At 36.6% G+C, this 27,902-nt stretch overlaps 1 protein-coding gene across 2 annotated transcripts; it reads right to left on the reverse strand.

The window, feature by feature from the left end:
• Window positions 1-1,095: 1,095 nt before the first annotated feature.
• LOC121982201 (probable transcription factor KAN2) lies at window positions 1,096-27,902 on the reverse strand. 2 transcript variants are annotated; one of them, XM_042535158.1, is made up of 6 exons: window positions 27,111-27,900; window positions 26,953-27,029; window positions 26,519-26,564; window positions 26,293-26,431; window positions 1,595-1,691; window positions 1,096-1,513 (listed from the first exon to the last, which is right to left on the reverse strand). In XM_042535158.1, the coding sequence occupies exons 1-6, from the start codon at window positions 27,655-27,657 to the stop codon at window positions 1,409-1,411; spliced, it is 1,011 nt and encodes a 336-aa protein (XP_042391092.1). In that variant the 5' UTR covers window positions 27,658-27,900; the 3' UTR covers window positions 1,096-1,408. The 2 variants fall into 2 exon arrangements, with proteins under 2 accessions (XP_042391092.1, XP_042391093.1); XM_042535159.1 differs by lacking the exons at window positions 1,096-1,513; window positions 1,595-1,691 and adding an exon at window positions 26,046-26,215 and having other exon boundaries at window positions 27,111-27,902.

Below are 27,902 nucleotides of genomic sequence, written 5' to 3' on the forward strand. Positions count from 1 at the left end.
AGTTCCTTATAATTTCTCATGCCTCACATTCCAAGAGGCTTTACCTCTTAGTCTTCTTCCATTACCTAGTAGTTTTGCCTCAGAAACTTCTTCCACTTGTTAGGATGTCTTGCTTCCAAGTCCTCTATCAAGAGACCTTGCCTATCAGACTTCCTCATTTTCCAAGAGGTCTTACCTTTAGGTCTTTCTCATTAGTGCATGCCTTGCTAAACTATCTTACCAACTCCTATTGATCTTCTATATCTGCCAGATATTCAGTCAAACTTAATTTACCTAGACTTCTTATATGTCAACTCCTATTTGACCTCTTTGTTTGTCAAGTACTTGGTTGCCCTTGACCTTTGTAGGCTTCTCAATCCTGTCAACTCCGATTGGACTTCTTTATCAGCCAACACTTTTACATTTTTTTATCTGTTAAGTATCTGATCAACTTGGATCTACTTAGACTTTTCCAACCACTATACCTACAATTACCTATTAGGATTTATGCACTTGCACACTTGGCAAAACTTATCACTGAATACAACATAAATCTAACTTAACCCTTTGAAATGCATCACGATCACTTGGTTGAATCGACCACTTAGGGTATGATTGCACCAACAACTATATACACAAAATCATCCCAATCTTAAAGAAATCTTGCATTTGAAGCACAATATATAGTTACATTTTGAAGGAAAGTTCTATTGATCTTGAGCATAAATGTTGATTCAAACCATATGGAACCACCATATCGAATAGGATATTCTAGCAATGTAAGAAGATAAAACACACTTTCCCATTCAAGACACCTAGAACCCAATCAATACAAATATTAGCCTAGTTTCTCTCATTCACATAGAAAAGGATACACCCATGCTATTTCTTATTAAAAACTCATGATAAAAAAATTTATTTAAACAATTGATGGAAGAAAGATATTCCTAATCCTATTCTTTTCCATTAAATATTTACTTTGATAATATGTTTGGTGAATTGAATATACATTGGACCAAACAAGAATTTCATATTTATAATAGAAAATGGAATTAGCGTAGGTTATATGGATCAACATCTTTCAATTCATTGACAACTCAATTCAAGACAAAGTACATTGATGTTTTTTTAATACTTTGACTTCACAACTTTTATATTACAATATTCGACCAAAAAACTAAAAACAATTATGCATACAATCATAAATATTGAAGTTGCAATTAGGAAAAGGTATATTGAGGCATTCTCCAATTTTTACACACAACATAAAATACCTAATCTCGTGTTAGTGTATCCATCCATTGCTATTAGAATACCTTAACTAACAATGGAAATCCTTTTAAGAATCTTGATCCATTCCTTGGTTCTTCATGGTGGACTTAGATGTCTTGAATAATTTGAAAGCAAATTAACATGAAGAACCATGAAACTATGTAGCATGCCAATCTGATCTCCCCAAAGTGAACTCCAAGTTAGGACTGTTGTGTTCTTGATATGAACCATTTGAGTCGTTCGATGTATAATAATTAAGATCCTGTTGAAATTGCAATCAAAATTTTAGAAATGTTGAAGAAGTGCAATGTTTCACTGTGTATATGAAAAATGAAGTAAATACCTCAAGTAGTGCAGATTGAAATGGGGAAGAATGAGAACATGATCGAAGCTCACTATAGATGCCGTCATTTGATGTGTTAATTTGTATACCAATGCCTCTGTTGGTTGTTTGAAAAAGTAAGAACAAATATTTCACTAAATATTGTTACATATAAAGTGATTCAGCTGAGTTTAATCGGTGAATAATACAAATTAAAAGACTTACTCTAATTATTCTAGCTAATGATGCAATAATTAATAAAGAACACTTGTGAGTATTAAAAACAACATGTTTATGTTTAAGTAAAAATGTACTTGGATGGAAATTTCATTAATTAAAAAAGAACAATGCAAAATAATTTCTCTAGAAATTTTATCTTATTGTGCACAAAAAATACTTTAATGTCAAATCTTTATTAGAACATGTATTTAGGTTGTTCCAAAACGTTTGCACTATTTCATTCATACTATTCCATGAAAGTACTTCTCTAATTTTCAAGTGTTATATCAACTTTGATTTACTTAGACTTTTCCACTGCCGACATTTATTGACTTCTTCAATTATAAAGTATCATATATGTCAAACTTGACCTACTTGTAAAACCATATTGATGCTAATTAAACACAACCTATGATTATACATCAAAATATCTTGGTTGATCTCGACAAATTTAGATGTGATTGTATGAACGATCTCCCCAATTATCACTTAGTCGAGCTTGGCCATTTGGAATACAATTGCACCAACATTTCTTTGTCTTAAAGTCCAACCACTAGAACCACCTTCCCTTTTAGAGGGGGAAACTATTCTTCGCGCCCCAAACTATAGCTAGGGAAGAAATACTCACTACAAACGTTTTAGGCTATGTAGAATTTTTACATCTACCTTCAAGGGAGAACTAAATTTGTCCAAGTTAAAATAAGCTTCTAGAACAACTCCTAAGAAGACTTAGACATGCTAACATTAGATGTTCCTTTTATTTTGGTTAGATGCTTCAATTGAAATGAAGAGAGGTATATAAAGAGTGATTGTCCAAAGAAAATAAATACAATGAAATTTAGAAAAGAACATTTCTTTAAGGGCCGCTTGTGGCTAAACATCCTTCTCCTCTAAAGAAGAAAAAGAAACGTCAAAGAAGGAATATGTAGCATTTACAACATGGGATCATCATATCATACCAAAAAATAATGGGGAGGGATGTAGCACTAGTGAAGGGGGAGTATCACACAAAATTGGTGACGTAGTCAACTCTTATATAATTAATGAATTTTTTATGTAATTTCTAGTTTAACTAACTTATTGAGTAGGACTAAGGACAAAAAAAAGGAAGTGATAATGTACATATTCATTCTTGGGCTAAGAAACTTAAGATTGAAATGAAAACCTTAAATTGCAATTGGATACATTGAAGAAAAAACATTAGGAAAAAATCTCCCAAGGCTCATAATATTTAGACATGACTATTGGGAGTCAAAGGGTATATAACAATGATGATTTAAGATATAATTAAAAAAATAATTAATTTAACCATAATTGTTAGTGGTCAACAAAACAATAAATTATTTAGACCTTCAATGAATACAATCATAAATGCCAAGAAAATGTATATGAAATGATTTCCTAGAAAATAAAAAAAATAACTCAATTAAGGCCCATCTTATTTTGGATTTCAAAATTTGCCATTTCTTTATTTTTTGAATGGGTTAAGTTGTTTCAATAAATGAGAGAGGAATGGTTAGTTCATTCCTTGAACATAAACTAGGGTTTCACTCATGTTAAATACTATATTTAATTCATATTTGTATTTGTAAGAGTTAACGAACAATCTATAAAAAAATTATATACTTTTATAAATAAGAAAAACTTTAAAATATATATATAGTAACACCAAGAAAGACGTGAATATGAAACTTTTGAACACTTATATCGAAAATTAGATTAAAAAAAAAAAAAGAGATATTTATAGAATATCTAAAGTAAAAGAGAGGAAGACAAGAGATTTTATCCAAATAATTCAGATGTATTAAAGATGAGTGCAATAGGATACTAGTAAATGATGAAAGATATATTTTTATCAACTTTTTAATGAAAGTTTAGATAATTAACTTAATTTTAACAATTTAAGTAGGTCAAATGAATATAGAAATTTAATTTTTTTCATAAAATTCAAATTTTAAAAGTAGAGAAAACTTTAAATAGGATGCAAAATAGAAAGACAGTTGGACCAGATGATATTCCGATAGAGATATGGAAGTGTCTTAGGAAACAAAGTATTGAATGACTCACAAAGTTATTTAACTTGATATTGAAAACTAAGAAAATATCTAATCAATGGAGAGTAAGTACACTAGTTCCCTTAAATAAGAATAAAGGAGATGTATAAAATTATATAAATTATAGGGTAATAGAAAAAAAAAACACTAAGGAAGGAAACTATGATGACCGAAAATGAATTTAGATTTATGTATATAAAGTTAACAATAGAAGTTATACATCTTCTTACACAACTAATTGAAAAGAATCAAGAATAGAAGTAAGCCTTACACATGGTATTCGTCGATCTAGAAAAAGTTTATGATAGAGTCCTAAGAAAAATTATATGGAGAACTTAGAAAAGAGAGATATTAGCAAAATATATATTGAACTAATTAAGGATATGTATAAGAATGTAATAACAAGAGTGAAGACTTCAAATAGATTAACTAAAGTATTTTCCATAAAGATAGAGTTACATTAAAGATTAACTCCAAGTCCTTATCTTTTTACACTAATCATAGATGAACTCACTGGACACATCCAAGATATAATATCGCAATGCATATTATTGTAGATGATATTATTTTGATAGATGAGACACTTGAAGGAGTAAATACTAAAGTCGAATCTTAGCAAGAAATACTAGAAGTGAAAGGTTTAGGCTTAGTAGAGTAAAGATAGAATATAGAGAATTTAAGTTTAGCAATATTAGACATAATGAGACAATTATTAAGACACTACAAGAAAATATGACTTAAGAAATTGATTTTTAAAATAGAATTAAAATTCATTTAAATTTTAGTAAATTAGAAATAGATTTACTATGGAATTACTAATTTGATGCACTTAAATAAAATATAACATACAAAAAATATTTGAGACGAAATTTAAAACGAACTAAAAATGAATTTACAAAATAATTTTTTATAAACAAAAATAAATTTAGATTCAAAAGAAAATCTGACATGAAATTGTATTTGTCTTACATTTGTCGACGTCACTATCGTAGACGCACCCGTGACCAAATAACCACTTAAGGCGGTAGCCACATTGGATGTGTGAGTGATTAAATCACAGTGATCAACCACCTCCTTGGCCACGTGCGTGACCAAATCGCATGGCAGTCGCTGCCTGGGCCGCTGCTTTATTTATGAAAAATATTTGTATATTTTCTACAAATGCAAAAAATGTCTACAAGTTGTAATTAGATGCGGCGTCAAAATGATGAAATGGTTATCTTCTCAATGAGTTTATTAAAGGGGTCAAAAGATTCTTGAAGTTTGCCTATGAGCATCCGACTTGTGTTTATGATAACAAAAAAAGATGTTCATGCAACAAGTGTCGTAATAGAAAATTTTTAAAGGAAAAGGATTTGTGTTATCACCTCGTCAAAAATGGATTCACTTGTGGCTACGAGCAATGACAAGCACATGGTGAACCATTTGTTGGAGATTTGTGAATGGAGAAGAGGTGGAAGAGACATAGAGCTCTATTGTGAATGGGACTTTAGTCCCACATTGGGGGCTCTAAGGAAAATAGGTTGGTTTATATTAATTCACATGCATTAAGGATGTAAACAAATGCATGGGGAGAGACTCTCTCGCATGGGTGCGCAGAAGGGGTGCAAATTTAGGGTCCGGATTGCATTGAACCATGTTGACTCGTGTGCGGGCATGACCTGCGCGCGTCGAATGCTGGACCGGTTGGGGCAAAATTTACCCAAGCGGAACAATCAAAACTTTTTTCTACTTGTGTAACGGATGTATTAAAGAAAGATTAATATAGCCAAGTGAAACATTGACGTTACACAGCTGGCAAATAATAATCATTAAACGATCATTAACGTTTCCATTGGTCTGAGCTCCTATATAAGGAAGTTGCGACCATAGGCAAAATGTTACGCACATAGAAAAGCAACAGAAGCTCCCCGCATGCGTTCCCTCCACCTCTGTTGTGCAACTTTTGCTCGACGAAGTGCCCATGATTGTTCGCGTATCTCTCAATTCGCCACGACCCTCAGTGCTTGGGGAGAATCATGATTCGCTGTTGTATCCTGGGAAACAGATGACCCAAGAAAGTCTCGAAGCATAGCCGGAGGTGGGACGAATCTATTTCAAGGAAATTACATTCATCGCAGGCCTCAGTTTACTCAATTCACTCGTCCGACCACTTTTTAGGCTTCACTCTGCTATTCGGCAGCAATTCGCTCGATAGAAGTCTGCAACTTGTTCGGCAGCAACTCGCTCGGCAGAAGCCTGCAACTCGCTCGGCAGCAACTCGCTCGAAAAAAGCTTGCTCTTCACTCAGTCGGCCTTAAGCTTCGCTACGTTAGCCTCGTCACTCTGTCGACTTTAAGCTTCACTCGGTCGACCTCTTCACTTGGTCGGCCTCTTCGCTCGGTCAGCCTAAGCCCCTATTTTTGATCGGCCTTAAGGTTTGCTCAGTCGCCCTCGTCACTCGGTCAGCCTTAAACTTCGCTCAGTCAATCTCTTCACTCGGTCGACCTCTTCACTCGGTCGGCCTTAGCCTATTTCGCCCGGTCGACCACTGTGAAGCCTGTGTTCAGCACTTGGCAAATACCAGCCCTTGCTGGCAGCCTGAGATTATCAGCTCATGTCATTTCAACAGATAAGTTGAATTTATTTTTTGTAATTTAAATTCAATTAAGTCTATAAAAATCTCTGGCAATGAATTGTTTTATCGAACAATCTTGAAACAGATTCTGGTTTTGTTGAGATGACCACAGAACAGAATGTTGAGGTGCAACAAACTCAACACCTGAAGGCTTCCTCTGCCCCGATTGGAACTGTGTCAATCAATCATGGGGAAAAGCCAGAGAAGACAGCAGAAGATGCACTTCTACTTGACCATACTCAACCTAGCTCGGTTCTTGACCAAGGACCCTCCCAAGCGTGCTGAGGATGCTGATGCGAAGACCATTAGTGCAGTGGAGGCATGGACTCATTCTGAGTTCCTTTGTAGAAACTACATCCTCAACTGCCTTGCCAACTCGCTGTACGCTGTGTATAGCATGAAGAGAACGGCTAAGGAGCTGTGGGAGTCCCTAGACAAGAAGTACAAGACGGAGGATGCAAGGGCCAAGAAGTTCATCTTGGGTCGATTCCTGGATTACAAAATGGTTGACTCCAAGACGGTGATCAACCAAGTCCAAGAGCTTCAGCAATCTTACACGAGATCCACTCAGAAGGGATGGTTCTAAGTGAAACCTTATAGGTGGCTGCTATCATTGAGAAGCTACCTCCTGGCCGGAAGGACTTCAAGAACTACCTGAAGCACAAGCAAGAGGAGATGAATGTGGAGGAACTCATTGTTAGACTTCGTATCGAAGAAGACAACAAGAGTTCAGAGAGAAAGTTGTTCTCTCAGGCTACTGTGAAAGTCAACGTGGTCGAGCACAGTCAAAGCTCGAAATGGAAGAACCCCAAATCTTCCAAGATGGGACCCAGAGGAGGCATTAGCAAGAAGAAGTTCTCTAGGAAGTGCTTCAACTGTGAATGAGTGTTTCACAAATCTTCAGAGTGCAGGAAACCGAAGAAGACGCAAGAGGCCAACCTGAACGAGGAACCAGAAATGGATGACCTCTGCGTAGTGGTCTCAGAACTGAACCTGGTTGGTTCAAACCCGCATCAATGGTGGATCGATATTGGAGCCACCAGACATGTGTGCTGCAATAAGGAGTTGCTCCACAACTTTGAAGAAGTCACTGGAGATAACTATTCATGGGGAACTCAGCAACCTCGAACATCATGGGCCAAGGAAAAGTGAGTTAAAGATGACCTCGGGCAAGGACCTCATTCTGAACAATATGTTGTATGTTTCAGAGACTTGAAGAATCTAGTGTCTGGATCACTATTAAGCAAGCATGATTTTCGCATTGTTTTTGAGTCAGACAAAGTTGTATTGTCCAAGAATGAAATGTTTGTAGGAAGAGGCTATGTATCTGATAGGTTGTTTAAGCTCAATGTAATGGTGATTATGCCTAAGATAAATAAAAATGAAAGCTTTTTCACTTATATTCTTGAGTCTTTGTGTTTGTAGCATGGTAGACTAGGACATGTTAACTACGATATGTTGCGTAGATTAATAAACATACAAAGCATACCTACATTCCACCTTGACCTAAAACACAAGTGTGAGATTTGTGTTGAAGCAAAAATGACAAGGTCATCCTTTCAACATATTGAAAGAAACAACGAACCACTTGAGCTAATTCACACTAACGTGTGCGACCTCAAAGGTACACCAATACATGGTGGGAATAAATACTTCGTCACTTTTGTAGATGATAACACAAAAAATACTATTATGTGTATCTTCTCAAAAGTAAGGATGAAGCTATAGAGAAATTTACTCTCTATAAAAATAAGGTTGAAAACCAACTTAATAAAAAATATTAAGGTGGTTCGAAGTGACTGAGGTAGTGAATACATATCACCGGTCACTGATTGTGTGCTGAACATGGGATCAGACATGAGACAACAGCTCCTTATACTTCTCAGCAAAATGGATTTGCTGAATGAAAGAATCAAACTCTAAAGGAGATGATGAATGCTCTTCTATTGAGCTCTGGATTGCCAGAGTTCATATGGGGGGAAGCTGTGTTAACAGCTAATTACCTTTTAAATAAGGTGTCCCGAAAGAAAATAGATAAGAGCCCTTATGAGTTATGGAATGGAAGACAACTGTCCTATAAATATTTATGAATGTGGGGGTGTCTTGCCAAAGTATTGGTGTCTGATCCGAAAATGATTAAGATAAGACCAAAACTGTTGATTGCATATTTATTGGATATGCACAGAATAGCATGCTTATCGGTTTGTTGTATATGAATCACAAATACTGGAGATACAGAAGAACATGATAATAGAATCGAGAAATACCTCATACTTCTTGCATGTGTTTCCGTATAAGATTCGAGAGGATGCTAGGTCCTTAAATCGGGCATATGAAAGACAAGGTGAAGATGATGATGAGGAACCAGTGGAGGTTGAGCTTAGACTGAGCAAAAGAGCTCGGGTAAAAAAATCCTATGGATCAGATTTTATTACTTTCATGTTAGAAAGCGAAATCTGAAGTTACTCAGAAGTTGTAGGCTCTTCTGATGGACCTCATTAGAGAGAGACAATTACATCTGAGATAGACTCTATCTTGCAAAATCACACTTGAAAATTTGTGGATCTTCCTCCTGGAAGTAAATCACTAGGTTGTAAGTGGATTTTCAAGAAGAAAATGAAGCTAGATGGTATAATTGATAAGTATAAGGCCAGATCGGTAATCAAAGGATACCGATAATGAGAAGGTCTTGATTACTTTGATACGTATTCTCCGATGTCAAGGATAACTTCCATTAGAGTATTGTTGGTTATTGTCGCTCTATGGAATCTCGAAATACATCAGATGGATGTAAAGACTACCTTTCTAAACGAAGATTTAGAAGAAGAAATATACATAGAGCAACCTAAGGGGTCGGGGTTTCTATGTCAGGACAGAAAAACAAGGTATGTAGATTGATGAAGTCATTATATGACTTGAAACAAGCACCAAAGCAGTGGCATGAGAAATTTAATAATGCCATGAAGGAATGTGGATTTAAGATTAATGAACGTGATAAATGTGTCTACGTGAAAATTGTTAGAGTGTATACTGAAAGCCTAAGCTTTTGTAAACATTTATTTTAAATAAAGAATCACATTTGGTCAAATTGTCTACATTTAGTTATAGTTGTTCAATTAATTTATATTGTAGATAACATAGTATGTGGTGCCACATACAGAAGATGATGTTATCAGTACCTTATAAATTATAAACAGTAGCTCACGACCAAAATGGAAAGGAACAAACCATTGGAATTGTTGGTGCGGGTAGCACTAACGGTCTAACCCAGGTTTTGATGAATGACAAATAGGTTAAGTTAGTTTTGTTGTTGTCTGACACCTTGATCAAGTGTGCAGGAAAAGTCCAACTACGACCGGATGTCGGCACGAAGTCGACTAGGTCGACGGTGACCGGATAGTGGCGAGAAGTCAATGGTCGACGGTGACCGGACGCTTGGCGAGAAGTCCAGCTAGGTCGACGGGTGATAACCAGGTCCAAGCGGGTCGACGGGCTGGCCGGACGCTTGGCGAGAAGTCAGCAGGTGGCCGGACGTCTGGCGGTGTAAGGTAAGTCATGGAAGGGAGTGAGTGAGGCGTTCCGGAAGGGAACATTAGGCGTCGATCCGGCTTAGATCCATTTCGGATATCTAAGTCGAGATCGTGACTAGATTCCGGTCTCGGAAGACGGAATCTAAGTTATACTCTTTTAATTATCCGTTGAACCTTAACTGTGCTAACTTTACAGGATATACATTTGCCTCGGACTAACTTTGTTTTGCGGGAAAGGGAGTTTTGGAACAAGGTGGTCGGCGCGGAGTGGATCTGGCGCCGGAAGGATCCGGCGCCAAAGGATCCGGAGGCGTATCCAGTAGAGTCGTCGCCACGTGGAGCATCATGGTTTGTGCAGTGCGTCACATTCCAGCGCCGGAAGGATCCAGGCTCTGGGCAGCATATAAAAAGCCCCAGAGCTTCAGAATCAATCAATCAAGCTGAGAATTCTTCTGCTGCTGGTCTTGCTGCTCAACGTTCAGTGCGACGCCAACAAAGCTCCGACACTACGCTCCATTCTTTTCCCTTCTTGTCGGTATCTTGTTTTTAGTTTTCATTAGCATTCACTGTACGGTTCTTTTGTAATCATTATTTCGAATTGCTAGTGATTGCCCAACGAAAGTGGTCAAGGACCACGGGCCTTCGAGTAGGAGTCGTCACAGGCTCCGAACGAAGTAAAACAACTGTGTCTATTTTACTTTTCCGCTGCGCCTATACTCTTGTTTTTTCGAATCGATATTCACCCCCCCCCTCTATCGAATCTAACGGTCCTACAGGAAGGTCGTAGTGTAATTAGGAATTAGTTTATCTTGACTATATAATTACACTAGTACACTTAGAGTGTATTGAGTAGGACCATTAGAGGTCGTTTCTTTTATACTGACTTTATAGAGGAACAAAGACCTCAGTTATTATGGAAGTGTGTGTTCTTAATCCTAATATAATAACAAGCACATATATTTGATATTTATTTCTTTAATTTATCAATGGGTGAGATTTAGTTCGATAAATCAATAAGCCCGATAAGTTGGGAAATGGTATCACTTATAGTGTGTGTTGTTGATTATAAAAGGAAACTGTGTCCTAGAGATACTAGGTTGATAATGTCCTCAAGAGGAGCTCATAAGGATTGTCATGTTAAACCCTGCATGTGGACTTAGTCCGACATGATGATAAGGTTGAGTGGTACTATTCTTGGATTAAGATATTAATTAAATGAGTTGTTAGTAACTCACTTAATTAGTGGACATTCGACATCTTAAACATAGGGAGACTAACACACTCATAATAAGAAGGAGCCCAAAAATGTAATTTGGGATTGGTGCGGTAGTTCAATAATAGTTCTCTAGTGGAATGAATTATTATTGATAAAATTAAGTTGTGTGTTCGGGGCGAACACGGGATGCTTAATTTTATCGGGAGACCAAAACCAATTCCTCCTCTCGGTCCCTATCGTAGCCTCTTATTTATAGAGTACTATACCCACCTATACCCACCTTTGTACCCATGATGTAGGGGCCGGCCAAGCTAGCTTGTGGTTCAAGCTAGGGTCGGCCAAGCCTTGGTTCATGGGTGGCCGGCCCTAGCTTGAACCCAAGCTTAGGTGGCCGGTCCCATTACATTTAAAAGAATTTTAATTTTAAATTTTTCTTATGTGAAAGATATAATTTATTGGAGAGATTAAAAATTAAAATATCTCTTTTAAAAGGATCTACAAAAGATTAAAGAAAGAGATTAGATCTCTTTCCTTATTTGTAGATTGGAAAGATATTTTATTTTTCTTCTTTATAAATTATTCACATGTAGAAAAATTAAAATTATAGAAATTTCTTTTTGTCAACCATGAAGGAATTTTAAAGGGAAATTTTATTTTTTAAAATTTTCGAAGACAAATAAGGAATTTTAATTGTTGATTTAAATTATCTTGTTTGCTCTTATTGAGGTGGTCAGCCATGATATAATTGATTAGGAAATTGTATTTAATTTTTCTTAATTAATTGTTGTCAAGGAAAGTTAAGGAAATTTTATTGTAATTAAATTTTCTTATTTTCCAAAGCTAAGGAATATAAAAGAGGGGGTTGAGGTGCCTTCATGAGATACAACCTCTATTATTCTCTCCCTCTTTTTCCTTGGTGTTGTGGCCGGCCATCCTCTCTCCCTCTCTTCCTATTTGTGGTGGCCGAAACTCTTCCTTGCTTGGAGCTTTTGTGGTGGCCGGATACTACTTGGAGAAGAAGAAGAAGAAGGAGAGAAAGCTTGCATCCCTTGGAGCTTAGTTGGTGGAAAAAGTTCTTCATCCTTGGATTTTGGTGCTTGGCCGAAACTTGAAGGAAGAAGAAGAAGGTGCTAGGTGGTCCTCATCTTGGAAGATCGTTTCCCACACAACGTCCGAGGTTAGAAGAGGAATACGGTAGAAGATCAGGAGGTCTTTCTAAAAGGTATAACTAGTATTTTTCCTTTCAGCATCATACTAGTTATTTTTGGAAATAATACCAAATACAAGAGGCATGTGATTCTAGTATTTCGAATTTGTTTTCGATGTTGTGTTCTTTTGTTTTTCTTTTCCTTGTGATTTGATTGTTCTTTTCGGTTGACCTAAAGTTATTTAAGGAAATTAAATATTAACTTTCCTTAAAAGGCTTTGTCTAGGCGGTGGTGGTTGTTCCCATATCCAAGAAGGCCATGTGCCTCGCCATGTTTTCCTGGAAGCCAATTTTGGAAACTAATATTTAATAAAATTAATAACTTAGGTGATTTGGATCGAACGTGTTAAGTTCCGCAGGAGATCCGAGTCTAAACCTAAAAGAACAAATAGATTAAACTTTGGATCAAACGTGTTAAGTTCCGCAGGCGATCCAAGTTTAATTTAAAAGAACACATGGTAGCTAGGAAAAGGTTCAGACCTTTGCACAAAATTTTTGTACAGTGGAACCATTAGGTTTTCCGAGTAGCAACCAACAATAATATAATGAAGTCATTATATGACTTGAAACAAGCACCAAAGCAGTGGCATGAGAAATTTAATAATGTCATGAAGGAATGTGGATTTAAGATTAATGAATGTGATAAATGTGTCTACGTGAAAATCACAGAAAATGACTATGTTATCTTGTGCCTATATGTAGATGACATACTTATCATTAGGAGTAATGATAAGATAATCAAATCCACTAAAGATATGTTGAACTCAAGATTTGACATGAAAGACATGAACCTAGATGATGTGATTTTAGGAATAAAAATTCTTAGAACAACAGAAAGGCTTGTTCTTAGTCAGTCACATTACGTGGACAAGATTCTTGAGAAATTCACCCAGGGTGATACTACATCAGCGTTCAGTGCAGAGGACACCCAACCTATGCTGACTGGATATCCCAAGAATCAGGTTCAAAGGAACAACTAATTTACACTGACTAGACACACTGTGAGGTAACGACCCAATGAATCAGTGAAGGATGGAAGTTAAGCACATGACTTTTGATGATCCAATAAGAGTAATGTGGAATACTCTTAAGGGATCACATATGCGAGAAAGAAGTGGGGCCGCTTCGAAGAGAATTGGAGGCACAATTCTTAGAGCTTCTCACAGAACCGGGCGTGTTCATGGCCAAGAATGAACACACTCATGAGAACTGAGTTGTATCAGGAAGAGTCTTGAGTGAGATATGTCAATGCTTACACAAACGGTAGAATAGCTCAAGGACATTGTGTCTACTATCAGCCAGTAAGCAAACAGATCTTCACAAGGGAGGTTCAAAGGGTAAAACCTACTTGTCTTATACTGGACTCAACTGCTGAAAGTTATCACATACTCTATCTCCATTCATGTGGGGGATTGTTGGAGGTTTATTAATGGAGAAGAGGTAGAAGAGGAATGGAGCTCCATTGTGAATGGGACTTTAGTCCCATATTGGGAGCTCTAAGGCAAATAGGTTGGTTTATATTAATTCACATGCATTGAGGATGTGAACAAATGTATGGGGAGAGGCTCTCTCTCATGTGTGGGTGCGCAAGGTGGGGGTGCAAATCCAGGACCCGGATTATATTGAACCATATTGACTCATGTGTGGGCATGACCTGCACGCGCCGAATGTCGGACCGGTCGAGATAAAATTTGCCTAAGAGGAACAACCAACATTTTACCATGTAAACTTTTTTGCTGCTTATGTAACGGATGCATTAAAGAAAGATTAATGTAGCCAAGCGAAAACATTGGCATTACACAGATCGCAAATAATGATCATTAAATGATCATTAATGCTGTCATTGGTCTGAGCTCCTATATAAGGAGGTTGCGACCACAAGCAAAAGGTTATGCACATAGAAAAGTAGCAGAAGCTCTCCGCCTACGTTCCCTCCTCCTTTGTTGTGCAACTTTTGCTCGACGAAGTGCCTGTGATAGTTTGGGTACTTTTCAGTTCCCCGTGACCCTCAGTGCTTGGGGAGAATCACGATTCGTCGTTGTATCCTGGGAAACAGACGATCTGAGAAAGCCTTGAAGTACAGCCGGAGGTGGGGCAAATCTGTTTCAAGGAAACTGCGTTCATCGCAGGCCTCGATTTACTCAGTTCACTCGTCTGACCACTTTCTAGGATTCACTCTACTATTCAGCAGCAATTTGCTCGACAGAAGCCTGTAATTTGTTCGACAACAACTTGCTCGGTAGAAGCCTGCAATTCGCTCGGCAGCAACTCGCTCAGCAGAAGCTTGCAATTGGCTCAGCAAAAGCTTACTCTTCACTCGATCGTCCTTAAGCTTCACTCGGTCAGCCTCGTCACTCAATCGGCCTTAAGCTTCGCTTGGTCAGCCTCTTCACTCAGTCGGCCTCTTCACTCGGTCGACCTCTTCGCTCGGTCGGCCTAAGTCTCTATTTTTGGTCGGCCTTAAGCTTTACTCGGTCGATCTCGTCACTCAATCAGCCTTAAGCTTCACTCAGTCGACCTCTTCACTCAGTCAACCTCTTCACTCGGTCGGTCTTAGTCTATTTCGCCAGGTCGGCCACTGTGAAGCCTGCGTTCAACACTTAGCAGATACCAGCCCCTGCTGGCAGCCTGAGATTATGAGCTCAGGTCATTTCAACAGATAAATTAAATTTATTTTGCATAATTTAAATTCAACTAAGCCCCCGAAAATCTCCGACAATGAATTGTTTTGTCGAACGCCATTAAAGAAAACTAATGATTCTATTGATTCTGAAAGAGTTCATAATGAAGAAAGACCTCATTATGAAACTATGGTGATTGAGGGTACTGATCAAGATTTTGATTGGACTTCAATAAGTAATGAACAACCACTAAACTATAATGCATAGAAATTTTTTAACTTTTTAAAGGATGCCGATGAACCACTATGGAATGGTTGCAAAAATCACACTAAATTTTTAGCCATGACACAATTGTTAAATCTTAAGTCTGAGTATAATCTATCTAAGACATGCTATGATACACTTGTGTCAATAATAAAAAGCATGTTATCAGAAAATGATAATTTACTATCAAATTTATATATAAAAAAAACAACTTGTCAATATTCGACTTGGTTATAAGAAAATTGTGGATACGTGAATAATTGTGTCTATTTTATGACGAATGAAGGACTACAAAGAATGCCTCATTTTCTTTCATCCCAAATACAAACTGAAGATTCTTCTAGAGTGAGAAAGGAAGTATCTTGTCATGTCTTATGGTACTTGTTATTAATACCAAGACTTAAGAGGCTTTATGCATCTACATATACTTGTCAATGGATGACTTGACATACAAAAAATCATTGTGTAGATTAAAAAATGTCACACCCATCTCATGGTGAAGCTTAGAAGCATTTTGATCGCACTTGTCATTCATTCACCTTATATCCATGCAATGTGCAGCTTGGATTATGCACAGAAAAATTTAACTCATTTGGTCATTAAAGTACCACCTTATCCATATAATTTACTATAGGAAAGTCCTACAAGAATTTTTATTTGATGAATTTTATTTGTTTTTTATTGCAATTCTTGTTTGTTGAATTTTTTTCTTATATTCTCTTTTGCTAAAATCTTTTGCTAAATTTTGTTTGCTAAATTTTTTATTTATGTGGTGCAGGATGTCAAATAGAAGGACAAAGGATATTCATTCCAACAAAGGAAGATCAAGGGGGAGAGGACGATGGAGATGACAATCTCTTATAATACAAGATGAGTATGTTTATTTAATTCTTATTAATGATATTCAATTTGAAGAACCCATTAAGTTACATAATATTTACTTTAATGATGTTGTATGTAGGCAATATGATACAATGCCTGAACTTGACAACACACCAAATGAAATATAGGTGTGCAAATTTTATCTTGATGTTGTATTTAGTAAATTACATACATTTTCAAAGGATGAGGAGGGAAGACAAGTTTCAAAAAATGATGTAATTAATGAAGCTCGATATGAAGAATGTAGTTCCATCAGTAGTTCAATGAAGAGAACCTAATCAAGGGTCTTAGATTCCATTAAATATTAATGAATAAAATGATAATGAAGGATGGGTCTATTAACAAATATATTGGGATTTAATTACCAAATGATAATGAAGGATGTGTCTATTACCAAAATGATAAAATGAGGCTAATAATGAAGGATGGAGCACACCATGAGAGGCTGGTAAATCTCTTTTATATGTGTGTATTTCAATAATTTACACATCTCATTTATTAAATTTATTTTATTTAGATTTAAATTCAATTTATCTCATATGATCTGTTATATATTGACATATATTTATATAAGATTATAGGAAAAAGATTTTATTGGACCCCATGGTAGTTTTGATGCAATCAACCAAGTTGGTTAGGTCCTGTTGTGTTTGATCCCTGTGTCTGAGTGTGCAGGAGCTTAGGAGCACAGGAAGTCGAGCGGAAGACGCAACTAGCGAGAAGGACGGCACGGGAAGGGAGCCGACGGGCTCGGTGCGTCCGAAGGACGAGAGAGCTGCGGAAGAGTACTCCGGTGGGCGTGAAAAGCGTGCGCGGCGTTCGAGGGACGTTAAGCCGGGACGGAAGGCTGCTCGAGGAGAAGGCCGGGAATTGGGTTCGGGTGAGCCCTATTCCGGTTGGCCATAATCACCCAAAAGAACGAAGCGTCGGAAGCTGAAGAAACTAAGCTGAAAAATGGAGCTGCCAGCTTGGAGGCGCCTCCAGCAGGCTTGGAGGTGCCTCCATCTTGAAGGCGCCTTCAACCCTGTTGAAGGCATCTTCAACAGGTCAGATTTGACCGTTTACGCTGCGGATAAAGTTTTATCCGCTGACCGAGCTAGAGACGCCTTGAACGTTGTTGGAGGCGCCTTGGACCCTCGGGATAGACTTTCCAGGAGCTATAAAAAGGCCCATGGAGCTAGAAATTCAACAACAACTCAAGCAATCAATCTGTAAGCAATTCCTAGCAGTAGTTCTGAGCAATTAAGAGTGTAAAAGGCTTCTCCGCCTTCAGAGAAGGAAAATTTTCTTAGTGCACTTTTCACTGCCCTGGATTAACAACCCTCTTGGTTGTAACCAGGTTAAATTTCTGTTTCTGCTTCTATTTTCTGTCTCTACTATTTTTCTACTGCATTTATTCTGAGTTGAAATCCGAGGAGGGTAGTTTCATTTTTTGTCTACAGCAATTCACCCCCCTCTTGCCGGTCTCCGCTGCGCCAACAAGTGGTATCAGAGCCTGATCGCCTCAGAAGGACTAACCGCCAACTGAAGCACTACGATCAAGACGATGGCCGGAGCGAACATCCATCCCCCGAAGTTCGACGGAGACTTCACCACCTGGAAGCGCAAAATGGAGGTATATTTTAAAACCGAATTTGACATTCTGTTAATAATGAAATATGGCTATGCAGTTCCGAAAGATAAGGAGGAAAATACCTAGATGAAAAAGGAGCAAGCAGATTTCGTCGCCAACGGAAAGGCTAAGTTCCACCTACTCAGTGTTCTACCGCCGCAGGAGGTAAATCGGATTGGAAGCTACGACTCCGCGAAAGATCTCTGGGAAAAATTCCTGGAGCTTCACGAAGGTACTTCCGAAGCGAAGCTAGCGAAGCGCGACATCCTCCGGAACCAGCTAACGAACCTCCGGATGAACCAAGGCGAGAAGGTAGCGCAACTCCAAGCGAGAATCAAGGAGCTGATAATGCAACTAACGAACCTTGGAGAAGAGATAACCAACCGGGATTCTATCCAATACGCGCTCAATGCCTTCCTGTGAACTCCAGAGTGGGCCTCCTTAGTAGATACGTATTACATCTCTAAGGACCTCGAGGTAAGTACTTTAGAACAATTATTTTCCACTTTTGAACTTCACGAATCTCGAGTTTCAGAACCCAACGGAGCAGAGAAGACAAGTCAGAACATTGCCTTAAAGGCAAAGATGAACAGTTCTGACTCCGAAGCCTCAGTCGATGAATCCGAAGCGGCACTACTGGTAAGACGCTTCAATAAGTTTTTCAGTACTAATAAATTTAAATCGCAGAGGCATCATCGAAAGAAGAGGATGGTTCGCTGCTACAACTGCAACGAAGAGGCGCACATCAAAGATGACTGCCCAAAGCTAAAGAGAAAGGAGAAAGATAGGGTAAAGTCAAAATACAAGAAGCCAAAACCCTCCAAGCACAAGAACCTAAAGGCTACCTGGTCAGATTCGTCAACCTCTGAGTCAGACATCGAAGAATTCTCGGGGTTAGCGCTAATGGCGAACCATCAGTCGGAAGAAGACTCAAGCTCAGAGATGAGCATCGATGAAGGGGGAGGAACATCAGAAGGAGAAAGCAGCAGTGAAGGGGGAGCATCACCAGATCAGGTAAGTAAGGTACGCAATCTAACCCCCTTCCCAGTCTTTTCGGTTTATTAAATCGCTTTCTAAAGATTTATTCGAATTAGAAAAAGAAAATAAAGAATTAAAAATAAAATTAGCAAAAGCATGTCCACTTGAAATGTACGATCATATAAAATCAGAAAATGATAAATTAACATTAGAAATTGAAAAATTGAAATCTGATGCATGCTTAAATAAATTTCCTAAATCAAAATTAAGAACTTATGGAAAATTAAACTGGTACATTAGAAATCATCAGGGTCAACTTAGAAAAGTGCCCAAAATTTATGTACCCCCTAAATATCTGATTAATCTAGTAGAAAGGAACCTCCATTGGGTTCCAAAATCTGTTCTAATTTAATCTCTTTTAAGTTAAAAGCTTTAAAGTAAGAAAATTAAACATTGAAATTCTTTATGGAAGCTTTGTCTAAGGAAGTGGTTGTTGCTCCAATAACCAAGAAGGCCTAATACCTCGCCACGACCTGGAAGCTAAAATATTGAAAGAAAATGTTTAATTAACTTTCTGAAAAAGCATGAAAAACAAGAATTAAATAATGTTTTGAAAGTTTAACAAACAAATTTTTTTTTGAATTTCTTTGAAAATTCTTACTTAGAATTTTTTTTTTAAAAAAAAAAATTTAGTTTAACTTAGATTTTTTTAACTTAAAATTTTTTTTGGAACTATTCAAGAAAACTTCATTTGACTTAGACTGTTTTTTTTTGGAACATTTAAAACGTTTACTTAGTATTTTTTTTTACTTAGAATTTTTTTAAAAATTCAATTTCACTTCGATATTTTTTTGTCAAAAAATCATTTTTACTTAGAAAATTTTCAAAAACTTCAATTTTATTTAAATTTTTTTTCTTGCTTCAAGACCCCATTTTTGCTGTGATGAAAGGGGGAGAGTAAGGTGCAAGTTTAGGGGGAGTAAGGAGAATTACGAAAATGAAAATTTTACCTATTTTTTTGAAGATGTGTTGCAATTTTATTCATTTCAAAATTATGCTTAAATATGTTAGTTTAGTAATTTTTTCTTTAAAAATTACTATTTATGTCTATTTTGACCCTAACTTGAACTTGGGTTGATGCACATCAAAAAGGGGAAGATTGTTGGACCCCGTGGTAGTTTTGATGTGATCAACCAAGTTGGTTAGGTCCTGCTGTGTTTGATCCCTGTGTCTAAGTGTGCGGGAGCTTAGGAGCACAGGAAGTCGAGCGGAAGACGCAGCTAGCGAGAAGGACGGCATGGGAAGGGAGCCGACGGGCTCGGTGCGTCCGAAGGACGAGAGAGCTGCGGAAGAGTACTCCGGTGGGCGTGAAGAGCGTGCGCGGCGTTCGAGGAACGTTAAGCCAGGATGGAAGGCTACTCGAGGAGAAGGCCGGGAATTGGGTTCGGGTGAGCCCTATTCCGGTTGGCCACAATCACCCAAAAGAACGGAGCGTCGGAAGCTGAAGAAACCGAGTTGAAAAATGGAGCTGCCAGCTTGGAGGCGCCTCCAGCAGGCTTGGAGGCGTCTCCATCTTGAAGGCGGCTTCAACCCTGTTGAAGGCGCCTTCAACAGGTCAGATTTGACCGTTTACGCTGCGGATAAAGTTTTATCCACTGACCGAGCTGGAGGCGCCTTGAACGTTGTTGGAGGCGCCTTGGACCCTCGGGATAGACTTTCCAGGAGCTATAAAGGCCCCTGGAGCTAGGAATTCAACAACAACTCAAACAATCAATCTGTAAGCAATTCCTAGCAGTAGTTCTGAGCAATTAAGAGTGTAAAAGGCTTCTCCGCCTTCAGAGAAGGAGAATTTTCTTAGTGCGCTTTTCACTGCCCTGGATTAACAACCCTCTTGGTTGTAACCAGGTTAAATTTCTGTTTCTGCTTCTATTTTCTGTCTCTACTATTTTTCTACTGTATTTATTCTGAGTTGAAATCCGAGGAGGGTAGTTTCATTTTTGTCTACAGCAATTCACCTCCCTCTTGCCGGTCTCCGCTACGCCAATAGATTTAGGATGAGAAGTGGATGAATTTGAGATTTTTGAACGAATGTATAAAAGGAAGAAAGGTATTGGAGAGTCTGTGGACAACAAATCGGCTCGAGTTAGTGTAGGTTAATATAGTTAATTGTTCATTAATATTTTATTATATCATATTGACATCTCACTTGTTTGTTTTTATATTTACTAAACTAATATAAATTATTGTAATATGGACATGAACAATATAAAGAAAGATAAAATATTGATGATCATTCTACTTATCTTTCATTCAATCTCAAATCATGGTATGATGTAATGAGTGATCAAAGTGTTAGGGCCAAAAGAATTCACATATCTCTACAATTATATGATATTGTCCACTTTTGACATGTATCTTCACAATGATATGATATTACCCATTTTGGGCCTAAGCCCTTATGAATTTATTTTTGGGCTCTACCCAAAAAGCATCATACCAATGAGATATCTTTTATTTTTTAAACTCATGATCTTTTCCATGTATTTTTAATATTGGATTTCGTATTCTCAACACAATGTAAGAGGAGGGTGTATGGATTTAGATGCAATCAACACTTTGGAAGATCATATAATGGAAGTTCCAATGAAATGTGCTCTAATGAGAACACAGAACTATCAAAAAAAAATTGAAGACATGTGTGCTACTAGTAAGAAGATAGAGAAAGAAATCATTGAAAGCTAAAAAAAAGTAGGAAATCATTATCACAAAAAATATGCAGAGGGAAGAAAAACTTATTGAGGGAGGTAGACAAAGAGAAGAATCTCAAGGAGATGGTTCGTAAGATGAGTCAAGAGATGGAATATACAAATTATTTATATCCAGAAGGATATTGTCCCCATGAGTGTCATAATAAATGAAATAAAGATTAAAATTAGTTGGATGATATGAATATTTGGATGATGTGAATATTTGGATAATGTGAGTATTTATTTATCTTGATGTTAATTATATGATACTTTTGGATTAAAAATTAATTATTTTAAATATTTTTAATTTATTTGAAATGTGTGATTGCTTCTGGTAAAATAATATGTAGATGAGAAATATAGAAATAAAATATAATAAAAATTTAGTGATAAATTTAAATATGAATTTTGTAAATAAATTTATAAACATTAAAATTATTTGTGATATATTATTTGAGTTAGACTAATGACAGAATTAAAATAAAATTACAGAAAGAATTTATATATAAATTTATAAATAGGATTATAAATAGATTAATATTATTTATTATATCATTTGAGACGGACTAATGACAGATTGAAAATAAAATTAGAGACAAAATTTATATATAGGTTTATAAATAGATTAAAATTATATTTGTTATATAATTTGAGACCAACTAATAATAACATATTTTAAAAAAAATTAGAAACTGAATTTGTATTCAAAATTACTTTCATTTGGTCAAATTAAAACTAGATTTATAAATAATTTTTCAATCCATTTATGAAATTAGAGACGGAATATTTCGGTCTCAAAATTAGCTACGAGACTTTCAATAACGGAATTTTGAGACAAAATATTCCATTTCAAACATTCTTTAGAGAAAGAAAAATAGATTTCAAAGATGAAATTTTTTGTCTCTAAAGCTCTATTTTCTTGTGGTGGGATAGGGGGATAAGGAGTTATTTGTAACTGAGAGTTTTAAGTATTTAGAATTATTTTTGCAAAAGAATAAAGGGATTAAGAAATATGTCTTACATAGAATACAAGTGGAATGATTGAAATAGAGGAGAATTTCAGGTTTTCTTTGTGTTCGTAAAGTATCTTTAAGGCTCGAAATTTTTTTTATAAAACAACAGTTAGACATGCTATGTTGTATGGAGTTGCATATTAAGCTATGACGCGAGCACATAAGCATAAGATAAAAGTTGTAGAGATGAGAATATTAAGATAGATGTGTGGATATACAAGGATAGACAGGATAATAAATGAACATATTAGAGACAAAGTTGTGGTTACACCTATTGAGGAAAAACTCTAGAAGACATGTTTATAAAGATGATACAAGCATGTACTTAGATGACCAATAAATACTCTAATTAAGCAATGTAAAATTATGACAAATGTTCATATCAAACAAGAAGAGGAAGATCAAAAAAATTCTTAATAGCAACAATAAAATAAAATATATTTTATTTAAATATAAATAATGATATAGTATGGGATAGAGCTAGCTAATCTTGTAAAAGAATCCATATATTCAATCCCACCTAGTGGGATATGCTTGGTTGTTATTGTTATTGTCGTATTTGCAAGAGTTGGATTGGTAGAATACTTGATTAATATTCATGTCATTTTTGTTGATTCATGATTAGCATGCCATGTTTATAGCTAGTGAATGTTGATTGTATGTTTTGAGTGTTTATATCTAATAAAACTATGATAGCTTGTATATGATAGACACACTTGATGCATACTTGGCATACCTAAGCATAGTATTGACACACTAATTTGATACTTAGTATGATAGGTACCTTAAATGTTAGAAAAACTCAATTACTAATTATATAACCACACTCAGATGAAATGATTAGGATACAACTGCATCTATCTTACTCAATACTCAAAATTACCTTAATTGTCATTATGGAGTGAGAAGTTAGGATGGTAACTTTGGTTCCAAAATATTTATTATGTTGCATATTAATTGGAACAAAATAACAATTCCATTCATTAATATAAATGAATAATCACTGGGAAACTATTGAACTTAATCACGTACAATTAGTACTAAATGATCATTATTAAAAGTTTGTTAATTGTGAATAAAAACATTAGGTTCGCTAATGAAAAAAAATCATAATATTTAGCCCAACTTATCATTAAAAGTATAAAATCACTATAATTGCTCATTCATCAACCAAAAAAAATGTAATTCTAATCCATATTATACATGTAACAAAATGAGAGAAATATGCCATTCACATTAGAAAAATAAAATGAAACTTGGTTTTGAATATAAACTATTGAATTTTTTTAATTTTTTACTTTAGTTGGTACCAAGTATCAAGGCACGACTAATTCTAAGGGTAATTGGATTGGCTCCACAAAAATTTCTCACCAACCACTAAGATAAATTGAAAAACGCTCGTAGAGGCTCATCCTAACAACTAGCGTTCTCAGGTTTGCTACCCATTGGAGGAAAAAATCTCTCACAATACGTCATAACTCAGTCTCAAACTTCAGATGCCTGATCTATGGGTGAAAGGCCTAACCATGACACCAACCATCAAAGTAAATCGGGAAGTGGTCTTGGAGGCTCATCCTAATAGCTAACGTTCTTGGATTCGCTATTCATTGGAGGAAAAAAAATCCCCCATAATACGTCGCAATTGAGTCTCGAACTCTAGATGCATACCTGATCTATTGTTGAGGGTATGACCATGACATCGTTGCTTGGGGGAGAAACTATTGGAATTTTTGATCCTATACAAACTTGTGTAGAAAATATAAATTATAATTATTTTACATGAAAACTTAGATTTAATAACAATTTTGCCATCCAATCATTCCGAGACTTTATTAGTTGACTGAGGAAATCAAAATAGAGTCATCGAACTTGATGAATTGAACCACCTCACATCAAGTAACTCAAGACTTGTAGATGTATTGAATTTGGAAAAAAAAAAAGGACAATTAGCATGGTGGAGCCATATTCACCTCGGTTAAATTATATTTAGCTCAAATATGCGTAATAAAACCATAGTTAAATGTGGTATATGGATATACTTAAGTTCATGAGTTATCTTAGACAACTAAAAGCCCAAAATTATAAATATAACTTAATATCTTAACATTCATGCTTTCCTTGGTATTATTCGATGACATGCACTTTGTAATTCATTAAATATTAATATCGACATTAAGTTATCATATTTATATTTTATTTTTTATCTATAATTTTTGATCCACTATTGATCATTAATATTTATTTCTTATCAATTCATTTTCCTATTCTAATAATTCCAAAATTGTTTGAGTCTTCCCTCTAAATTAATGTTTATTTGGGCATTTATTAATTTTCATATCATGTTTTTAATCATTCTACATGCAATGTAAAGCATAATGAACTTGAGAAACAGACATATTTTATTTTGGTAGAATTTAATTAAAATATATTTTGAAAATAAAATTCAAATTATGCAAAAACAAAAAGAAAAGTGGATTCCACTTCGATAGCATTGCATTCTTTACACTATTTTCTTATTGAATTATGATTTAATAGCTAATCAATTTTGATAAGGAAAAATATGTTAACCAACATGTAAAATAAATATTACCTGATATAGTTAATCAGTACATTCATTCTTTAGTATTAATAATTATACCTCAATTTTTATGAAATAATTATCAAAGCCTTCTATTTGATCAATATTTAAGTATAATCCTTTACTATTCAAAGCAAAAAAAAAATGAGAGTTACCAACTTGTTAACAATAATACAATTAACCATGATTTAATCATATAAATTTGATTACAATGTCCAAAAATAACCTTAATTTATTTGGTAAATATATTACATTTATGATTCATAGATATCGCAAAAAAACAGTCTTGAATCAGGAAAATTTTAACTGAAATTAAATTTGTAGTAACGCATACAGAAGCTCTTGTTAATTTTAAAATAACATAAAAAAAAATACTATCTTTTGACAGAAAATAGATATGTTTTTTTGAGGGAAAAAATAAGTAATTTTGTGTGCTACATTAGTTAATGGAATTGGTTTTCTACGGTCACCAGAACTCAAAGTGAAACTTTCAAATTACACACCTATGTGTTTGTTTGTAAATAAATGCTGCATGCAATTGTTTTGTCATAAATACTATTGCAATTTTTATGTATTTAATTAGTTCAATTCATGTATAAACGAGGTGCTTAAAATATATATAAATAGACAAGATCATAGGTGAAGATTTAGTTTCCCTAGCACAACAACTGTTTGAAGGAGAAAAAGCTCGACCTAACTTTGGAAAGGTTTAATCAAGATGATGAACAATTCCTGAATTAAGAAGATTGTCGACTGGAATATAATGAGTATTTTAATTTCAGTCAAATAAGCTTTTGAAGATTTAACTTTAGATTCACAAGTCACTATATTAGTCCCTATTGGTGAATACATAAATTACTATACGTAGATACATGGCATTTTTTTAAGCATAAATGCCATGTAAAAAGCTCGATATTCGCAAAGAAAACACTGACAAAGGTGTCATAACCCAAGCAAGGACTATCATTTACTTTCCGACCATTCAACTCTTCCTTATCTCTCAGTCTTCTAGCTACTTTAATTAAGTTTCCGCATTAGATCTCAAACAACATAAAAGGAGCAAGGAGGAAGAAAAGTTAAAGCTGCCATGGCAGCAGCAGCTCTCTGCACCGGGAACTCGGAGTCAATCTTGTAATCTTTATATTCTAACATTAAAAAAGAAAGCAAGAAAAATCAATTACCTTGATGATGAAGTATTATTATTCCACATGAGAGCCGAGTCCAACTCCTGATTCTGTTTGTGTGCGTCTAAGCCGTTCGCTACTGTCTGATTACAGTTACCTGCTGCCAAATCTTCATCGATGGAGCCATCCGATCGACCTTGATTAATTTCACATGCATTTAGTCACAACCGAGAAGTTACCACAAAGCAACTTGAGCAAAAGAGAGACGGAAGGCCTAGTTTACCTGACGAAACTGCAGGTCTGTCAGTCGACTTAATGGTTCTGTACATCTGCAGAGAGAGAAGCAAATTTAAGTGTAAAAAAATAAAAAAAAAACTTTCATTCTTTCTCTATTTTATTAGCAACGAGGTTGATGCTTTTGTTAACATCACTCCCGGGGTCGCCCTCTCCCTTCTCGCTCTTATAATTGTGAAATGATGGCGTCTTTTTAAATCTGTCGCTGTGCTGTGCTTCTTTTGTATGAATGAATGAAGGGGCTGTCCCCCTGTCTTTGGAGCGACACGACCATTATTATTCAGTCGTTGATTTAGTCAATCACTACGTCCATCCATCCACCATACAAACACCTTGGCAATTGTGCAACTGCCTCTCTCTCTATCTATCTGTTTAGAGAGAGAGAAGAAGAAGAAGGAGAGCATTAATTAACTCTTGACTTACCTGCAGGTGACTTTTGACATGGGCTAGGGTTAGATCCTTGACATCCATCAGCTCCAGAATTGATTTTGGTGTAGCTCCTGCAGGCCACGGCCGTCGCCGGATTTTAATTAACGGCAGTGAGCTACCAAAACAAGCTATGCACTGTGTGTGGCACGTACTCTCGTGGCCGCCGAGAAGGTCGACGGCGTGGACGAATCGGTCGTGGAGGCTGCTCGTCCAGCGCATCCTCGGCGCCCTCGCGCTGCGCCTCGTCACGACCGCCGCCGGGTAGCCGGACGACAGGATGAGCCTCGACCTCATCGTCACCTCGCGGCGCGAGGCGTCCTGCGGGTGGTGGCGGTGGCAGCTGAAGAGGCTCGACGCGGACGACGACAGACCCACCAGCCAGCTGGCCGGCGGCGCCGCCTGCTGGAAGCGCGCGGAAGCGTGGCTGTGGTAGTCGAGCGGGAGGGGACTTCCCCTCAGGAGAGCGTGATTCCAGCAGCACTCTTCCCGTCGGTGCTGGTGCCCGTTCAAATAGATTGGAGTACCGTCGATCGGCGTGGTGGCAAAACAAAGATCTGAAGCAGTACTGAGCCCGCAGTATTGAGGCTTCCCCGCCGCCTCTGGAGAATCCGGTGCGCTGTCAGTCGCCGGCGGGCCGATATGCAGAGACAGATCCGGCGAAGGCGCAGTTGACCTAGCAGCTTCTCTCTCCCTATACATGACGCCGTATATACCTCAACTAAATCTCCAAACCGAGATTTGCATGCAGAAACCACAAGCCAGCTACAAGAACTGCCTCGAGGAAGACGAAGTAGTGAAAAGGAAAGCCTCTCTCTCGCCCCCCTCTCAGTAGCTAGGGCACAGCATGTGTATGCGAGAGTATAGATGTGCAGAGAAGTATAGAGGAATATATGGTGTAACAAGCTTTAATGTATGCGTGCCTTTGAGGCTTCTTAACTTCACAA

The sequence above is a fragment of the Zingiber officinale genome, chromosome 5A (assembly GCF_018446385.1).
Source record: "Zingiber officinale cultivar Zhangliang chromosome 5A, Zo_v1.1, whole genome shotgun sequence".
Taxonomy (NCBI): Eukaryota; Viridiplantae; Streptophyta; class Magnoliopsida; order Zingiberales; family Zingiberaceae; genus Zingiber; species Zingiber officinale.